At 40.7% G+C, this 18,504-nt stretch overlaps 1 protein-coding gene across 1 annotated transcript in view; it reads right to left on the reverse strand.

The window, feature by feature from the left end:
* The window catches only part of pcxb (pyruvate carboxylase b), a 231,877-nt gene that overhangs the window by 39,943 nt on the left and 173,430 nt on the right, over positions 1–18,504 (reverse strand). Inside the window, exons 11-16 of the mRNA XM_066680927.1 lie at positions 16,366–16,510; positions 15,927–16,016; positions 10,958–11,179; positions 6,200–6,356; positions 3,338–3,578; positions 2,457–2,706 (exon numbers count right to left, since the gene is read on the reverse strand). Of these exons, the coding sequence (XP_066537024.1) occupies positions 2,457–2,706; positions 3,338–3,578; positions 6,200–6,356; positions 10,958–11,179; positions 15,927–16,016; positions 16,366–16,510 (1,105 nt within the window). The remainder of the gene's footprint in view (positions 1–2,456; positions 2,707–3,337; positions 3,579–6,199; positions 6,357–10,957; positions 11,180–15,926; positions 16,017–16,365; positions 16,511–18,504) is intronic.

Genomic DNA, 18,504 nt, shown 5'->3' on the forward strand with positions numbered 1-18,504 from the left:
AAAAGCTACAGCAATTATGTGTTACGCTTAGATTTTTTCTCATAGAGTAAACTTAATAAACAGAATATGTGCACTATAATTTGCAGAAAAATAGCATATGTAAGTTCGCACCCTGACGAGCATGCACACTTATTTTCATCAACAAAACATCCACAACTATTGAAAACTTTGCATACAATTATATGCACGTGATCATAATGCATTTGAAGGTGTTCTGAGAATGCTACAATTTTCAGCTGTGTCCCTGTTGGGTTCCTTTGTGTCCCAGGATGCACTGCAGCCTGTGGGCTCCTACAGTGACTCTGCAGGAGAGACTTGGTGAATCATGAATAGATGTGCGTGTTTGTGTGTGTGTGTGTGTGGCTGATGTAGTCTAACTGTACTGTACAGCACACAGCCTGCCCCTTATCTCAGCTGTAGCTGTACGGAGGCTCAGATGAGGGGTCAGTGTCTCATGGACAGTGGAAAGTAAGGTGATAGGGGGTGGTTTGGGAAAGGTTGGTGGAGTTCAAGGTAATGACAGTGTGGATGGCAGCTCTCTCTCTTTTTCCTTTTGATTCTAAAGGATGGAGGTCATAGCACTTTCCTTTTCCCCTTCAGTCACGTTGCAGGGAATGACAACCCTCTAAAAGGCTTCAACTGGTAAAATCGTCGTATCAGCCACCTAGAAGCCTGCACTCTGTCTGCATTTGACATTTTTATAGATAACAGTACATTATATGTCCACCCATTCTATTAGCAAGACCTTCAAAAAAAGATTACATAAGCTTTGCACATCTAAAAGCATGTGTCAGCAATAGGTGCATCTCAAAGCTGAATTCACTCATCGGTGGGGGTGTCTGGATTCCTTTGGACATAATGAGCCGCACACTTTGGTTTAGGCTACAACACCAGACTGACTACGGGAAAATCTATGCATTTTATTATTATTTTTAATTCCATTCATTACAGTGATTCCATTAAAATCAGCACACTTTAAAATCCACTGCCATTTTGACAGATGCTGGTTGTTAATATTCTGCCTGGGTCTTTTTCACAGTTCTAAGAAATGTGCATTTGATGACTCTCACAAATCCCTTTTTACAATACCACACACAGTAAAATCAGCAGTGTTCAATGAAGGCCTAGCGTGTTAAATTATCTAATGCAGACTCCATTGACCACTACAGATTTTACTGTGTAGTTGAGGGTCCTCAGACTGGGAAGAGTTTTGTAGCGATGCTTTTGCCATTAATCAGACTATAGTCTTTAATCAGTGTCTTAGATCTTTTCATTGGAACTGCTGCCTGCACTGAGAATGTCTTCTGGAAAGTCATTTTGACATAATTTAACAATTTAGGAAAAGCCAGTGGAGCAGTAACCCCACTACTTACTCAGAAAGCCAAATTAGCAACTTTAGCCGCTTTTATAATCAGACTGCAGTTAAAGCAGCACTCTTTTCACTTAATATTTAAACCCCGTGTTAAATTTTCACACAGCGGCATGAAAGTTAGCTTGTTTCATCTTATACGAGGGAAGGCAAAAGGCTGTGTTTTCCTCCAGTCTTTCTTCTGTTGTTCTTCTCACCTTATGAAGTTCTCTCTGTGGCTACTCTTTTATTTATTCCGAAGGGTTTAAGTGCTCTCATACTGTCTTCCTGTTGTGTTTTGCTCTGGGGATACACTCCTGTGTTACCTTCTACACAAAAAAGCTGCTTTGAAGGATGTAAAAGTGATTCTTTGCTACTTGGCCTCTCTCCTTTTGTTGTTCTAGGGTGCATTTAATTCTGCCTAATTAACTTAATGAATGAATAAACTAATGTGTGACTGTCTATTTTTCTAAGGTTTATTATCTGACAACAAAGCAAGGTGTACCATGACCTTTCCATTTTTCACTTTCTCTCTGTGTATCACATTTTTCACTCTTTCTTGTTTTGTTCCTCAGTCACTGGTTTCTCTCACTTTATCACTTTTATTTTTTATTTTTTTATCTCCTCTTTTTTTCTTGTTCCATCTCTGCTTCTGTGTGGCTCTCTTTTCTCACTGTCTCTATCTCATTAACCTTTAGCCTCTGCATGGGAACAAATCCTTAGCGCCTTTGCTTTCAGCTGCAGGCCACTTATTCAAAATTATTCTCAAACACACACACACACACACACACACACACACACACACGCACACACACACACACACACACAAACACACAGACACTTATGCATATAACACACAGAAGTTCCAGTGGAGCACGTACACCATAATGGCTTCCTGATGTACTCAAAGTTAGCTTCTATGGCGACAGATGATTAATGAGCTTTACTCGTTAATTTGACAAGAAAATTAAATTAAACAAATTTGATTGGCAAGTGGAACCGCTCTTATCACATTGCGGCAGAGTACACATTAACAAGGACTTTCTGGCTGTTTAAATGAGAGTCTAATTGGTTGGCATTGTGACTGACCGCTCTGTGCTGGACTTACCCGTATCGTGTTGGGTGCCTTTGGTGCAAGCCACTATAGCACCCATGCTGGGCTGAGAGGTCATTCCGGCCATGGAGTCAACAGCCACATCCACTATATCTGCCCCTGCATCAGCACAGGCCAGCATTGCTGCCACTCCTGCCCCCGCAGTGTCATGAGTGTGGACATGGATAGGAATGTCAGGAAAGCGATCCCGAAGAGCTGTGACCAGTAGACGACTCGACTCTGGCTTCAGCAGACCCGCCATGTCCTGGACAAAAATTCTCAACATTACTACACCTTCAGGTATATGCTACAATATATGATCACACACGTTCGGACACTCTTGGGATGGGATAGGGCTTGTTTACCAGTGTTTTATCAACTATCCTTTTAACAACACACCACAAGCCTTTGGGAACTGAGGAGACCAATCACTGTATTTTAAAAGTGGTAATTTTTTTTCCCTATTCTTGCATAATATAGGATTTCACCTGATCAACAGTTCTGGGATCTCCTTTGGTGTGTTTTTGTTTCATAATGTACCAAATTTTTTCAGTGGGTGACTGATCTGTCATTGCATTTCTAAAGATGAATATTCCGAGCTCTGCTCGGATTACTGAAAACATCCTTTCAAAACTTCCAATGTTTTGAATGGCAGTGTATGTGTTTATATATCGGTGCATGGCACTCACTATGACTAAAGTGTTTTTAAGCACATTTTAACGTAACTTACTCACAAACCTCCTCACAATTGTACCTACTATAATTTCATTAACTAATATATAATTTTTAATTAAAAACTATGTAACTAATGTGAAAGTTAAATAGATTTGAGGAAAATCTAATGTAGACCTAACATATGGAATCTGATATACAAATGCATGCTTCAAACTCTGTACCTTAATAGCCAGTATGTGTGTTCCTGCCTTGACCAGCTCCTCGCCCAACTGTACATAGTAGTCCAGAGAGTATTTCTGTCTCATAGGGTCAGACACATCTCCTGTGTAAGAAATGGCTGCCTCCACCACTCCTCCGGCCGAGCCAGCTGCCTCCATACCAAGCAGCATGTTGGGCAGATAGTTCAAAGAGTCAAAAACACGGAAGATATCCATGCCATTCTCCTTTGCTACTTCACAGAACCTGCAGAGTGATTGGGAGTGAGAGAGAGGGAAAGAGAGATTTCAGGGCCATGTACAGGTCTTTGAGAATGGAGATTTGTCATTTGTGACTGTATGCACATCACTAATGCATTGTCCAAACTGTCTTTAAGACCTTACATTCTTGAAGGTCACTGTGGTTTAATAGATCTCTCTAAACTCCACCCAGAGATGTGTTCTGTTCTAGTCTTGCCATTGTGTAATTGAGCACATATATTGCTGTAATGTAGGTAAAAGTTTATGGCAAGAGCACTCACTGCATATTGAGCTTGATGCCATTCAGAACTATATATTAATTTAAAAAACGTACGTATTAATATTACGAAATATATTCATTCCCACTTCCTCCTGTTAACCAAGACTCAACCAATCACACAAAGCTACCAACTGATAAGGGTGAAGACTAGCAATGGGATTTCTGCCAACTCTGTTCAGTGGCTTCAAAACACCCCATTTGTAAGCAAGGCATGGAGAGGTGAATCATCAGTGCTCCTAGAAGTTTTCAAGCACAGCTCATTCAGCATGCAGCATGTGAGTGAAATGTGGAATAAAAGCCAAGTAGAAACAACACCGAGCCAAGATGGGAAGAGAGATTTGTAATTGGAAATACATGTCTCCATGCTTGTGGTCTTATGGTGCTCATGTGAGCCAAGGCTGAAGAGTCTCTGGAGAGTCTCCATAGCTACACTATCATTCAGGGATTTATCATTTTTTCTTTTTACATTTAAATTACAAGGTTCTGGCCTTACCATGTGGAATTTAACAGAATACATATGGGTTTATCAGAAAGGGGTTATTAGCTGGGCAATGTGGACACAAGTATATTCATGGTCAAGGGGAAGCATGAAAAACAAATATAATGAGGTTCTTGAACTGGCTTTAACACTCATTGTATCTATTCACTTTAATTAACTGTACATGGAGGAGCTCCAACAGTGTGATGAATTGTCTGCACTGTGTCAATTCAAGGCCAGCATATTCATATTTGCTGTTTGTCTGTGTTGTAAATTTTCTCTCATTATCCCAATGTTTAAGGTATCCAGGCTACCCAAACAGCACATTGGCTTGACATTGTAGAGTGATATTTACAAAGATTACACAATTTCACTGTTTAAAACAAGGTGGAGAAAAAGAAACATATACATTTGTTTACAGGAATCAAATATCTGCATCATTTATTTGTGGAAAGTAAAGTGTGGTTCAACATTATTTTCTAAGTCTTAGTGAAAAGAACAAAAAGTATCTTCAGAGTTGTTATTTGTAATGTTGTTAATTTTATGATAATGCCTTTCTCTGTCTGTACCTGCATGCCACATATCTATTTAATAATTAATGTTTTAGGATAAGGACTTACCAACAGTATTGTTAAACAAAGCACTGCATAGTTATAATCTATTTGTGTAATAGCTTTTAATGGATGCAGCATTTTGGGGGGCAGCCAGTGCTTCTGAAGGCTGGCTCCTCTCACCACTGTGATAAACAATTGCTGTGTTGCAATGTTCTGTAATATAGAGCATTTCCCATTAAATTTACTCAGTTATAACCATTTACTTATGGAGAGTCATTGAAGAATTGGAGGAAATGCTTAGAAAACACATAAACCATATCTGTTCTTCCACGTATAATGTATATGACTGTATAAACTTGAGAGTGTGTGCATTTGAAAGAGCACATGAGGACAGGACACACACTATACGAGGACACAAAAGAAAAATAATGGAGTAAATGTACAGTGGGGCAGAAGGGAAGGAGCAATGAGAATGTAATGGGAAATAAATGTTTCAGGACCACGGACAGTGGTAGGTCCTGTGTGCTTGTGCTCTTATTGACTAAATCTGAACCAAGCCGAGCTCTCCCAAAAACACACTACAGGAAATCTGCTAAATGTAAAGGGCTTTTCCCCATTTGCCCAAATACCCAGTCTGGGAATTGCTTTACTTCACACTGTCCCTGAAGCTGAAGACATCAATTGTAGTGTTTCCTTTAAAAACACACAAAAAAGCATAATTGTAAGGTGTCAAATGACAATGACAAGAAATGAGAGAGTTCTCACACTTAAACTTTCTTGTACTTGTGAATATGTATCACTTTCAGTACAAATATGCACCAAAGTGTATCTTCCACTGAAAGTACTTGATTAAATTTTTTAAATTCCAATGCTCCTTACACAGTAATAATTACACAGAGCCAACAGACAACCTGAACTCTCCTTAAGTTACAGGCAAGAGCAACGACAAGGACACACACTGCAAAACACTGAAGGTGCTTCTTGTGGAGCATTCTGTTAAATGTGAGGGAGTGTGTGAGTTAGAAACCAATTCCATGAAGTTCTCTGCATCATATAAAGGTCCTGGCAAATTAAGGGTGTAAATTAAGGGTTATTATCCACTTAATATTTAACTCTGATGAATTATTCATATTTGAAGATCCATGAGGACACAGTGCACACATCTGTATTAAGAAAAATCAGTGCATTCTTTCTGTGCATGCACTTGTGTTTACACATCCAGGGGGTATATATAGATTTAGATTTATATCTATACTATAGAGATGTGAGGCTTTGTCAAGACACAAGGATGTGTGTATGTGTGTGTGTTCTCTCACTTGAACACAGCATTGTCGGGGTAGTTGGTGTATCCCACAGCATTGGCTCCCCTCAGCAGCATCTGGAATGGAATGTTGGGCAACAGCGCTCTCAACTCCTGCAGCCTTCGCCACGGACATTCATACAGAAACCTCATAGCCACATCAAACGTAGCACCTAAGGAGAGAGCAAGTAGAGACATGATGAAGAACAAGAGAATAAGAACAGGAGCAAAAGAGAGGAAGAGAAAAGGACAAACAGAGTGGAAGAGAAACAAATAGAAAAGTAAGAAAGAATGAAAAAGTATGTGAGAGAGGGAGGGGACAACCAAACTACACAATAAATTTGAATTCAATTAGAGAGAGAGAGAGAGAGAGAGAGAGAGAGAGAGAGAGAGAGAGAGAGAGAGAGAGATGTAAATTGTAAAAGTAGAATGTAGAAATGGAGTTTGGGCCACTTTGTAAAATATAATTAAAAATACATCACTGGAAAGTTCTCATATATACAAGTCCATCTGAGATAGGGCCTAGAGAACTTGTTAGTGGGTCTATTTCCAGTTTATTTACTACTATCCTTTGCACAATAGGAGTTCAGTTTGCATTTCTTGATGCAGTGACAGACTCTGTTAAGTGGCATCAGTTTTTTAAATATTCCCAAGCCCATGTGGCTATATCTATTGCTGTAGCATGACAGTTTCCAATTCAGTGCCATCTGAGGGTTTGAAGGTCACACACATTCAACACTGCTGTCCAGACATACTCTATATGAACTTTCCAGATTTCCTCAATTATGACGGGCAACACACTTATTTCGCCTGCAAACACAGAACCTTTGATGAAAGCTATTTTTATACCATTTATATTTACCTGCTTACAATGTGAACGGCTCAAAAGACAGTGAGATTAATTTTGTATGAACATTTCACTGTCTCAATATTTTTAGAGTGTGTTGCAGGCATTAAATTCAATATGTGTACATTTACAAAACAAGGTCAAGTTGGTCAATGAAAACACTTGAGAACTTTCTTGAAATGGAGTTTGCACTTGGTAGAGGTAAAACATCATATATTCGCTGCACTAGCACTGTACAGTCTCAACACCTCATCACTTACTCACATCGCTTATGTGACTAAGTGACATATCTCAGTTAAACTCAAGCATGTTTAATAAAGGCTGCCACCTTCTTTATTCTCACTATATTTACTCTCACTATAAGTACTCTCGTTTTTGAATAATGACTCTGTCAGTAGCTCTGTTTAAGATGAGTAAATCAGTAGCATTCTGAGCCTTTAATGACTTTATCAAGTCTGTGACCAGGTGTCAATATGGAACCTCTGTCTGCACTGTTTATCTTTAGACTCACTTGCCATAAATCAAGCTCAAGGTCTCAAGAGCTCTCTGGGGGAGAAAATCATGTAATCTGCATGCCATGTCGAAAAGATTTCAATCAGCAATGGGCAATCACCAAAGTCCCCAAAACTAGCCAAAGAGAAATCAACAACATGGAACATCTATATAAAAAACCAAAACAAAAATCAGAACAACTCTAATCACAAACTGCTTCAAGGGTGCAGGGTGCAGCTACTGTTTACTGCAAATTTATAAAACCTTCACCTGCTGCATTTTAACACGACAAACTGAGATTCTAACCCTTCATTTCAACAACTCAGCTCTAACTTAATGCTCTACCAGAATATACCATCTATGTCAGTGCACTGGTCTGCACAGTGTCTTTCCAGACTGATCCTGACAGAACATTTTAAAATAAATAAAGCCTTTTTGAGGATTTCATGGCATTTATACACATTAACGAAACCCAGTACTGATATTTACTTCTGGATCTCAATTGCCACTCCAAATCATACCCCAGATATATTAAATGTAGCTACACCACCCCAGAGAATGTTGTTCCATAGTTGCAGCAGGCACCAATAGTGTGTCTCATCCTATTTGTCTACGCTTTTCTAGAGATATTGTACAGAAAATGCAATTGTTTTCACAGTGGGTGCACCTTACGGTACCTGCATTCACTAATAACAGGTGCCTCAAAACTTTTGGATAAGCAGTGTATGTGTGCACATATGTTTCGTAAATGAGGCAGATCCTTTAAGTGCTGATTTGCTATGCAGCAGAAACAGGGATCCCAACATCCAGTCTCAGCCACCAAAGGAGAGAAACATCAGGGGAAAAACATCTGGAACATGTGTACTGGAGTAGTCAGTCTAACAATTTCTGTCCTGTCAAGTGTGCACAAACATTTATTGAGTCTTCATGTTGGTTCATGCTTTGCACGTCTAAAGTCAAACACCATAAAGACGAGCAAAGTCTATAACCAAGAGCACACTTTCAAACCCCTGTGTATTCAGCCAATGCCACTGAGAGCTGGTAAATAGTAAAAATCTGCAACTCGTGTCTACTGGTAGGGATACGCCTACAAAATGTCAGCCAACAGGCTTTAATAGTGATTATAAACACTGTTTATTTGCTTCATTCTCATGCTCAGAGACTCAGGGCATCAGCAAAGTACTTTCCTTATGTGGAACTACAGGGGTTGGACAATGAAACTGAAACACCTGGTTTTAGACCACAATAATGTATTAGTATGGTGTAAGGCCGTCTTTTGCGGCCAATACAGCGTCAGTTCATCTTGGGAATGACATATACAAGTCCTGCACAGTGGTCAGAGGGATTTTAAGCCATTCTTCTTGCAGGATAGTGGCCAGGTCACTACGTGATGCTGGTGGAGGAAAACGTTTCCTGACTCGCTCCTCCAAAACACCCCAAAGTGGCTCAATAATATTTAGATCTGGTGACTGTGCAGGCCATGGGAGATGTTCACCTTCACTTTCATGTTCATCAAACCAATCTTTCACCAGTCTTGCTGTGTGTATTGGTGCATTCTCATCCTGATACACGGCACCGCCTTCAGGATACAATGTTTGAACCATTGGATGCACATGGTCTTACTGGTGCAATGTGCAATTAATGAAGATTGGCCACCAGGCTGCTCCAATTTAGCCATGAAACCTCCCACACTAAAATGACAGGTGTTTCAGTTTCATTGTCCAACCCCTGTATTTCAAGGTTTTACCAGGAACACTACACACTGGATTATCAATGCAAATGGGGATTATTCATGCTTAAAAGAAGAGTTAATAAGGGTTTGGTACAGAATCATCTGCGTTGTGAAATTATTCTCTACATGGTAAAATGGCTCTTCGGATTCATGGAGAATGTGTTGTACATGATTCTATAGAACATCTTTTTGAAAATGGTTCTATAGAGCACTAGAAAGGATTGTGCTATTGTAACAAGCTGGGGTCCACAACAATAGGAGAACCCTGTTTGGTGCTGTATAGAACCGTTTAAACAATGGTGCTAAATAGAAGCCACTACAACACATTCTCCATCAATCTGAAGAACCACCTTAAAAACACCACATCCGATTCAATACAGAGAACACAACAAAACAAGAGAGGCAGAGAGTCCCCGCCAGCACAAATACAGTTTACAATCACAAAAAAATAACAAAATACCCCAATTGAAGTTGGCTTTATGTTTGCTTCCTTTATCTGGAAGTTTTCACTTTCACATTCTCGTTCCACTTAAGGTGGAACAGATGATTCCAATAAGAAGCTTAGGCAGCTGCATCATTTATGATGGACTGGCACCAGAATGTAACACTGAACTATTGAAGGTGGAACAGATAATTTATATAAGAACCTTAGGTGCCAGAATAAAACTGCTGCCCAATTTATTACACTCTGCTCTCATTTTCTATGACTCGGGCTTGTTTTGTTCTGCTCAGAGACTACACTTAGCCAAGACTGCTAAACATGGCACATTTACAGAACTGCATTCTTTCTGTAAATCTAGAGTGAATAAAGTAATGCAACATGAAAGAAAAACAAACCTGCAATCAGCAGATCACATTCTCTACTTATGAGTAACATTCATCTTTTTTATCTTTAATCTAATAAAAGTTTGACACGACAACAAAACTGACTTCCCTGTCACCATACACTGGAAAGTGCTGTATTTTAATTTACGCAGGTGTCCTGGGTGCTTAACTCAATGTTTTGTTCTCTAACAGGTGATAGACTGGCTAATTCTACACTGATAATGCTGCTACACTGATATTCCCAATGTTGAAAAACATTCTCAGATAGCTTCCCTTATATTTCTGTGTAGTACGGAAGACTAACATTCATTCATTATCTGTAAGCGCTTATCCAGTTCGGGGTCGCGGTGGGTCCGGAGCCTACCTGGAATCATTGGGTGGAAGGCGGGCATACACTCTGGAGGGGGTGCCAATACTTCACAGTGTGTGTCCAGAGTGTATGCCCGCCTTCCACAGGCATACTGGAGCACCCGGGGGAAACCCACGCAGACACAGACAGAACACACCACACTCCCCACAGACAGTCACCCGGAGGAAACCCACACAGACACAGAGAGAACACACCACACTCCTCACAGACAGTCACCCGGAGGAAACCCACACAGACACAGAGAGAACACACCACACTCCTCACAGACAGTCACCCGGAGCGGGACTCGAATCCACAACCTGCAGGTCCCTGGAGCTTGTATTACTGTATCACTGCTTCAAAATTCCATAATTGCACAAAAACTCTGTTCGTCACTCATTACTTATGTGTTGCTATCAATGGCCTTATCTCTTTGGAAAAGATTGGTCTCCTGCTAGCGTAACTAAAAGGAAAGAGACAGTATTTAGTATGAGTACAGGATTAAAGTTAAGTCTTAATTCTCACTGACCTCCCCAGTTCTCCAGGCTGAAAAGGTTGTTGAAGTTGTGTGCGACGTATGGGGAGATCTTCTTCAGGTCGTGGGTCCTGACGCGAGTGGCCAGCAGCGATTGGTGAGCGTCTCTGAATGTCGTGTCCATCAGCAACAGACCCTTGTGCTGTCTCACTGCCTTCGCAAACCCCTCCGGACCTTCCTTTAGCAGGACCTCACGGAAACCTGCCGGCGGCTCACCTACAAACCCACACATGCTCATTACTGCTCTGACTGCTAAATAACACATGCACATTCACAGTAATTACAATAATGCTGAGGCAGGAACTTACACACATACACGCTCAAAATGAGCCAACAGGGACGTTTGGTGGAAATGTTTCACTCTAATCGCAAAATCATTTAAACTGATTTTTTTTCATTTCAGCATTTTAGGGTTATGATGTATACAAAGTAAATCTGAAGGGGTTTGATGTGACCAGACATCTGGCTTAACGCCTTTGAAAACTCTCTTTAAATAAAATGTTATAAATGCACTGCCTGGTGCCTGAAAATATTGATTGATTCATTCATTGTCTGTAACTACTTTATTCAGTTCAGAGTCGCGGTGGGTCCGGAGACTACCCAGAATCACTGGGCGCAAGGCGGGAACACACCCTGGAGGGGGCGCCAGTCCTTCACAGGGCGACAGACACCTAGGGACACTTTTGAGTCGCCAATCCACCTACCGATGTGTGTGTGTGTGCGTGTGTGTGTGTGTATATATGTACAGTACACACACAGAATTTCAATAGTGTTACTAAAGGATTTTCCGGTTCTGGAAAATTCCACAATTGTTGCAAGCTGTATAGAAGCAAGAATAGCGCCATAAGCCTATTTAACTCTTTGTGGATGTGTTTTCACACAAAAACACACATACATATATGTACACATTAAATAGGAAGATCCCAGGGGTCCTGGGCTATACCTACTACTGATGTGACCCACTTACACAGATATACACATCCATCACTCATTCTGCAACACACCTACGCATATATGGATCCATAGAATTACATAAACATGAATGCATACATACATAAAACCTGCAAACTTTTTTTATTACTCCCACATGGAAGGCAAAGTAGGAAAGGGCCCAGCCAATGAGAAAAGAGGAAAGAGGGGAATTCAGCAAATTCATTACGTAAAGCAAACACATACTCCAACACTGTGGAGCACAGTATATAGCTCACACACACCTAAACCCCTGTAATGAGATTTCTAATGTGGCTGGGTCCTCTCTTTCATCTGGCAGAGAGATGGAGAGAAGGGGGATTAGAGTGTATTATCACACTGTCGTCTGCCTGGCCCCAACCACAGAGCAGCGCAGCAGAGGCGGAGGAGAGTACTGTCACTCAGCCAGGCCTGCGGGCGTGTGTGTGTGTGTGTGGCTGTGGGCAGGAGTGGTGGCAGCACTATGGCATTTGTTCTTTTTCAAGTCGTGCTAATCAGGATGTTGTGGAATGAGTTCTCTTCTGAGCAGGAGCAATGCACTTTCAAATACGCAAGGCCTCTTTGTCATGATCAGAGTTCCAGATGATGGCTTAAATAGGGTGCTACTTAAGCCAAAATAAGACATGTAATCATAGAGGAGGTTAATGTCGGTAGGATATTTTTGGTGTTTCCATGCCCTCTTGTTGAGGCACTAATCTGGCACAAAGCAACAAAGTAGCTGTGTTAGATATTTGAGTGTTTTAAAAGACACGCAACAATGATCCAATCAAATCAACTTCACTTTAACAGACAAGTAACTTTGTTTTTGCAAGAACATGAACTTTGTTTCCAAGACCTATCATTTACGAACAACCGAGTTTACTGTAACAGACTGAGAGTTGCTAAGTAACTCCATTAAACTGATGTGAAAACACAATTACTTAAATACAGTAATACACACACTACTACATAATAATATATTAATCAAAATACGATTCAGGAAAAGTGGCTGTTTGAAATGTTGCTAATTTACTTTTCTAACCACAAAGTAGAAGCAGAAAAGGTCCTTACAGCAATACCCAACCAAACCTACTCCTCTTATTCGCTTTACGAGCCAAGTGTGTGCAGCAGTGACATTCTCCTTAAGGCATTGCCACCTTTGCAGAAAATACATCTACTCCAGTACTCCCACAGAGTGAAAAAATTGATCATCTTAGGCATTTCATGTTCATATTTTTAGCAGCAAAAATAACCGCCTGGCTAATCTGAATGCTTTTGCTGTATTTTTTTCTTCATGTGCTTATGACTCATGCTCTGCAATATCATTATGAACCACTTCTGTTGGCTGCAAATTTCGCCAATGCATTAATGAGTCTGTTATTTCATTAATTTTGTTAGACTTTTTATTAATTGTATTAATTACGTTATGTTACATGATTAATTATGTGTTGAGCACAAGGATGGAGTTTTGGAACCACAGTTTGGTTCTTTGTTCTTATTTGTCATGCTGAAAATAATTGGGTCAGCTGTATTTATTAATGGGTTGGGTGGAGTGGTCTATTGATACTGAAGTGGGGTGATATAAATAGTGTAAATATGACAGGACTTTTATGTGTTGGCTTGATAATAAAGCAGTGTATATGCAAAGGTTTGTAGACACCTGCTGTTCTTAAATTAAAGCTATTCATAAAAAAAATGCCCCCATTTACTTCAGCAACACCCTCTACTCTTCTTGGCAGGCTTCTCTTCCCACTATATATTGGAACATTGCTGTGAGGATTTATTTACAATCAGCCACAAGGACATTGGTGGTACTGATGTTGGATGATCATCTCTAAATCACAAAAGCCACTTCGACTGATCTTAAAACTATCAGATGGTGTCACTTCGAAATGTCAGTTGGTCTTACAGTCGCCAACGGGTTCTGTCTTAAAAGGGAAGTTTGTCACAACATCAGAAAACACTGGAAGCAGAGTTTGATTTGGTTGCTTAGCAACACAGGCATGAGCACACATCATGAAGAGACTCTGACACTATGGGCAGCCGTGGCCTGGTGGTTAGAGAACTGGGTTTGTAACCGGAAGATTGCCGGCTCGATCCAGCTAATGTGCCTTGAGTAAGGCATATAACCCCCAACTGCTCCCCGGGCACCGTGGCTAGGGCTGCCCACCGCTCTGGCCATATGTGTGCTCACTGTCCCCTAGTGTTCACTAATGTGTGTGTAAATGTGTGTTTCACTGCACGGATTGGGTTAACTGTGGAGAAACAGTTCCTCTGTGTGCAAGCACGGTGGCCAATAAAGTGGTATGTATATATACTGAACAAAAATATAAACGCAACACTTTTGTTTTGCTCCCATTTTTCAGGAGCTGACCTGTTAGTGAGCACTTCTCCTTTGCCGAGGTAATCCATTCACCACATCACAGGTGTGGCATATAAAGATGTTCATTAAACAGCATGAGTATTGTACAGGTGTCCATTAGGCTGGCCACAATAAAAAGCCACTCTAAAATGTGCAGTTTCATCACACAGTACAATGCCACAGATGTCACGTAGAGGGAGCATGCAATTGGCATGATGACTGCAGGAATGTCCACCAGAGCTGTTGCCTGTGAATTGAATGTTCATTCCTTTTCCATGAGCCGTCTCCACGGTGGCGCAGCAGGTAGTGTGGGTTCGAGTCCTGCTACAGGTGACTGTCTGTGAGGAGTTGGTGGGTTTCCTCCGGGTGCTCCAGGTTCCTCCCACAGTCCAAAAACACTTGTTGGTAGGTGGATTGGCAACTCAAAAGTGTCCGTAGGTGTGTGAGTAAGTGTGTGAGTGTGTGTTTTGCCCTGTGAAGGACTGGCACCCCCTCCCTGCCTTGTGCCCAATGATTCCAGGTAGGCTCTGGACCCACCGCGACCCTGAACTGGATAAGGGCTTACAGATAATGAATGGCTGGTCTCCAAAGGCGTTTCAGAGAATTTGGCAGTATATTCAACCAGCCTCACAACCGCAGACCATGTGTAAACACACCAGCCCAGGACCTCCACATCCAGCACCAAGATAGTCTGAGACCAGCCACCAAGAGAGCTGCTCCAAAAATCAGTTTGCATAACCAAAGAATTTCTGCACAAACCATCAGAAGCCATCTCAGTGAAGCTCATCTGCAGGCTCGTCCTCCTCATCAGGGTCCCCACCTGACTGCCTGAGTGCGCAATTGCTCACAGATGAATCCTGGTTTTCACCGTACAGGGCAGATGGCAGACTGCGTGTATGGCTTTGTGTGGGTGAGCAGTTTGCTGATGTCAACGTTGTGAATCGAGTGGCCCTTGGCGGCGGTGGGATTATGGTATGGTACATTCTAGAGTGCCTTTAATTGTGACCAGCCTAAGGCCTGTGCACACACCTGTGCAATAAAGATACTGTCTAATCAGCATCTTGATATGCCACACCTGTGATGTGGTGGATGGATTCACTCTGCAAAGGAGAAATACTCACTAACACAGATTTAGATGAATTTGTGAACAATATTTGAGAGAAAAAGGCCTAGACATAGAAAAAATCTTAGATCTTTGAGGTCAGCTCATGATAAACAGGAGCATTTTTCTTCAGTATTTGTTTTAAGAATACAAAAGCATTTAAAACATTTAGATGGTTCTTCAGAAACTAGAAAGTCACTAAAGGCTTTCTGTGGAACATTTGTGTCGGCATGTGTTTACAATATGCGTAATATAGGTTCTGCAACTCAGTGTCCAGTGGGAATGGTGGTGTTAAAATAGTGGTCACCACAAATGTGAGGTTGAGTAAAACAGCGTAGACTGGGAGCTTATTAAAAATTCCTAAACAGAAAATGGAAGCTGTGACAGAAATGATACTAACTTTGATTTGATCCAAATATATATACACTGTTCTTCAGTCATCTATAAATGGAATCTGATCCTCACTTTCGTAGCAGGATTATTCTATTCTTGTTATAAAGCCTGAGTGGTTTTGAAATGAAAATTAGCAGTGAGTCTGTGTGTGTTCGTACCCAATGAAACAGGAGGTATAACTGGATCTGTGGAAGAAGGCTTGGCTTTGACTGGAATTGGAGTTGTTGGTCCATTTACCATCACATGTCCTACAAAAAAAAAAAAGACAAAAACCTCTCAAATGCTGCATTCAAGGATTGCATTCAAGTAATATTTTTAACAATAGTTTGGAAGAGTATAAACTCATATAATTACTTAAACAAAAGCTACTGTTCATACAAAGACATCCACTTCAATTAACATGAAGCGGGGTGTTGCAAGTACATTGTAAAGAGCTTTCCTTAATTAAAAACTAACAGTGATAAAACTAATTTAATTCCCAAAGAAATCAAGGTGACCTTAAGCATTTCAGGGTCAGAATAAATACAGAGTGAACACACTGCAGTGTTTTTTCTGAGCCACGAAGTACACTGAGGCACCATTAAATGATGCACTAACCCAGATAATGCAGGAGTTTCTGAGCACGGTTCTGAGTGCGTTTGAGGTTGAACAGGTCCTGATTCTCATCAATGAATTGGGTGTCCACTGTGCTGTAGAGGAACTGATTATTGCTCAGAACGTTCTGCAGGAAGGGAATATTCGTCTGTGATGGGAGAGACAGAGAGAGAGAGAGAGAAAGAGAGAGAGAGAGAGAGAGAGATTATAAAGCTGAAAAAATGGTGTGAACAACACCCTGTATTTAATATGCTGTATAATGGGCTAGCTGAGAGAACAAAGTTGCTCCCTAGAGATTGTCCTGTCTCTCCATAGTATTGGTCCCTGCCCCACTACAAAGCCTCCCGAGGAATCACACTCACACACACATCACAAAGACAGTATATTCCCATGCTCATAAATAATGCATGTTAATGAACAAAGTGATTAGAACACAGGTGGAGTGTAACATTCACAGAAATACATACAACGTTGCAAGTGATGAGATGTGTATGAATAGAAAATATTCACACCTTCAGATCTATTTATAGTCAGAAGTGCAGGTCCTACACTGACAATCAATACCACACTTGTAAGTACAAGATGAGATCTTTCAGTACATTGTTTTCCAGGAGAAAAAAGGGTTGATCACACATTACCTCCCTGCTGAATTCAGAAAGATTAACTGAAAAAGACTCTGACCTGTCAATGCCAGGTTATTTCATATTTTTAATTATATTATTTAATACCATACACAAGTGTAACCAATCACACACAGCTCATATAATCTCCAATGAAAATCATGCCCAATAAAATGGGCTGCTGTGGAGCAGTGACACAATAGTTTAATGTCACCATGCCCAATGCCAAGTGCTGACTATAGATGTATAAGGCCCCTCAGCATTGGACAGTGGAACTAACTGTTCTGTGTTCTCTGGAGTCATGGAGCAGGCAGAACAAACAAACCCAAACATCTAACAATGGTATCTGTGGATTTTCTGGTGTGTGTGTATCTAATGTAAGTCTCCCTCAACGTGTACAGGCTTTTAATTTTATTAAAGATGTTTCAGTCGTAAAGAATTGTACTGAGACAGGGTTAAAATATCACACAGTTCTTTTCCTGCCCTTTCACTGCATTTGCACTGCACTCTGCCACGGCACATATACACCATCATCTTCCAGACCCAATAAATAATAAATATGACACAAAAAGTTCTCACACTTTGACTGAAGTTTAAATAACACAGTGCATCCACTGCACCCTTTGATGCTTGTCTGCAGTAGCTCCGTGAAGGGCTCTCTACATGACAATCTGAAAAACGTCAAAATAGGTTTAGCTGGTGCGCTCCTTTGAAGACTGCAGCGTTTCTTTTGACTACCGCAGCCTTTTAATTACAGCTTCATCCCTATATTCCACTACGTTCCCCTGTCCCTGGTCCAGCAGGCCCTTGTTTTAACCCAGTTTGTTGACCTCTCTACAGTGTGTTTAATCAATAGTTTAAACTGGAGGTGCTGTATCATCTGGATAGATACTGATTTGAAATAATTACAGATATAAAACACAGAAAATCCTAAGCAACAAACCTGTATTTTTGCTATGTCCTTAAGAACTGAGATATCCTCCGCTCAGAAAGTCCACAATACTCAGGGACCGTAACTTGCAAACAGTTTAACTATTAACATATGTGTGTTCTAAATAAACATCCAAAATGTATTTAGAAATCTTTACAAATCGGTAAATCATTTCCCAAACGACTGTAATGTAATCAAACTCCAAGATCATAAAAGAAACTACTAAGCACTAAGCACTTAACCACAGCTGGGCTGGAATCTGCTCCAGGACCTGCTCTGAACAAGCACGCTAACCTTGAACAGGGCGGAGTGCAGAGGACAGATCAATAAGCCCATGCCACTTGCATGAAGGCGATAAATATTACAAGAAACTGGGGAGGCTTTTTCTTCCTTCTGCCTATGACTAAAATGAAGAGTAGTTTTGAGACTTCTATTATTTATAACTGTTCATTCACATATTCCCTTGTCATGTTAAGAGTAAATGACTATGTATTCTATACTGATCCAGTACAAAGCTCAGCCCTTATAAGTTACTGCTCCAAATACCAAGCAGGATAGCAATCCTCACAAAGCTGATTTTTTGTTTTCTTT

The sequence above is a fragment of the Hoplias malabaricus genome, chromosome 9 (genome assembly GCF_029633855.1).
Source record: "Hoplias malabaricus isolate fHopMal1 chromosome 9, fHopMal1.hap1, whole genome shotgun sequence".
In the NCBI taxonomy this organism is placed as follows: Eukaryota; Metazoa; Chordata; class Actinopteri; order Characiformes; family Erythrinidae; genus Hoplias; species Hoplias malabaricus.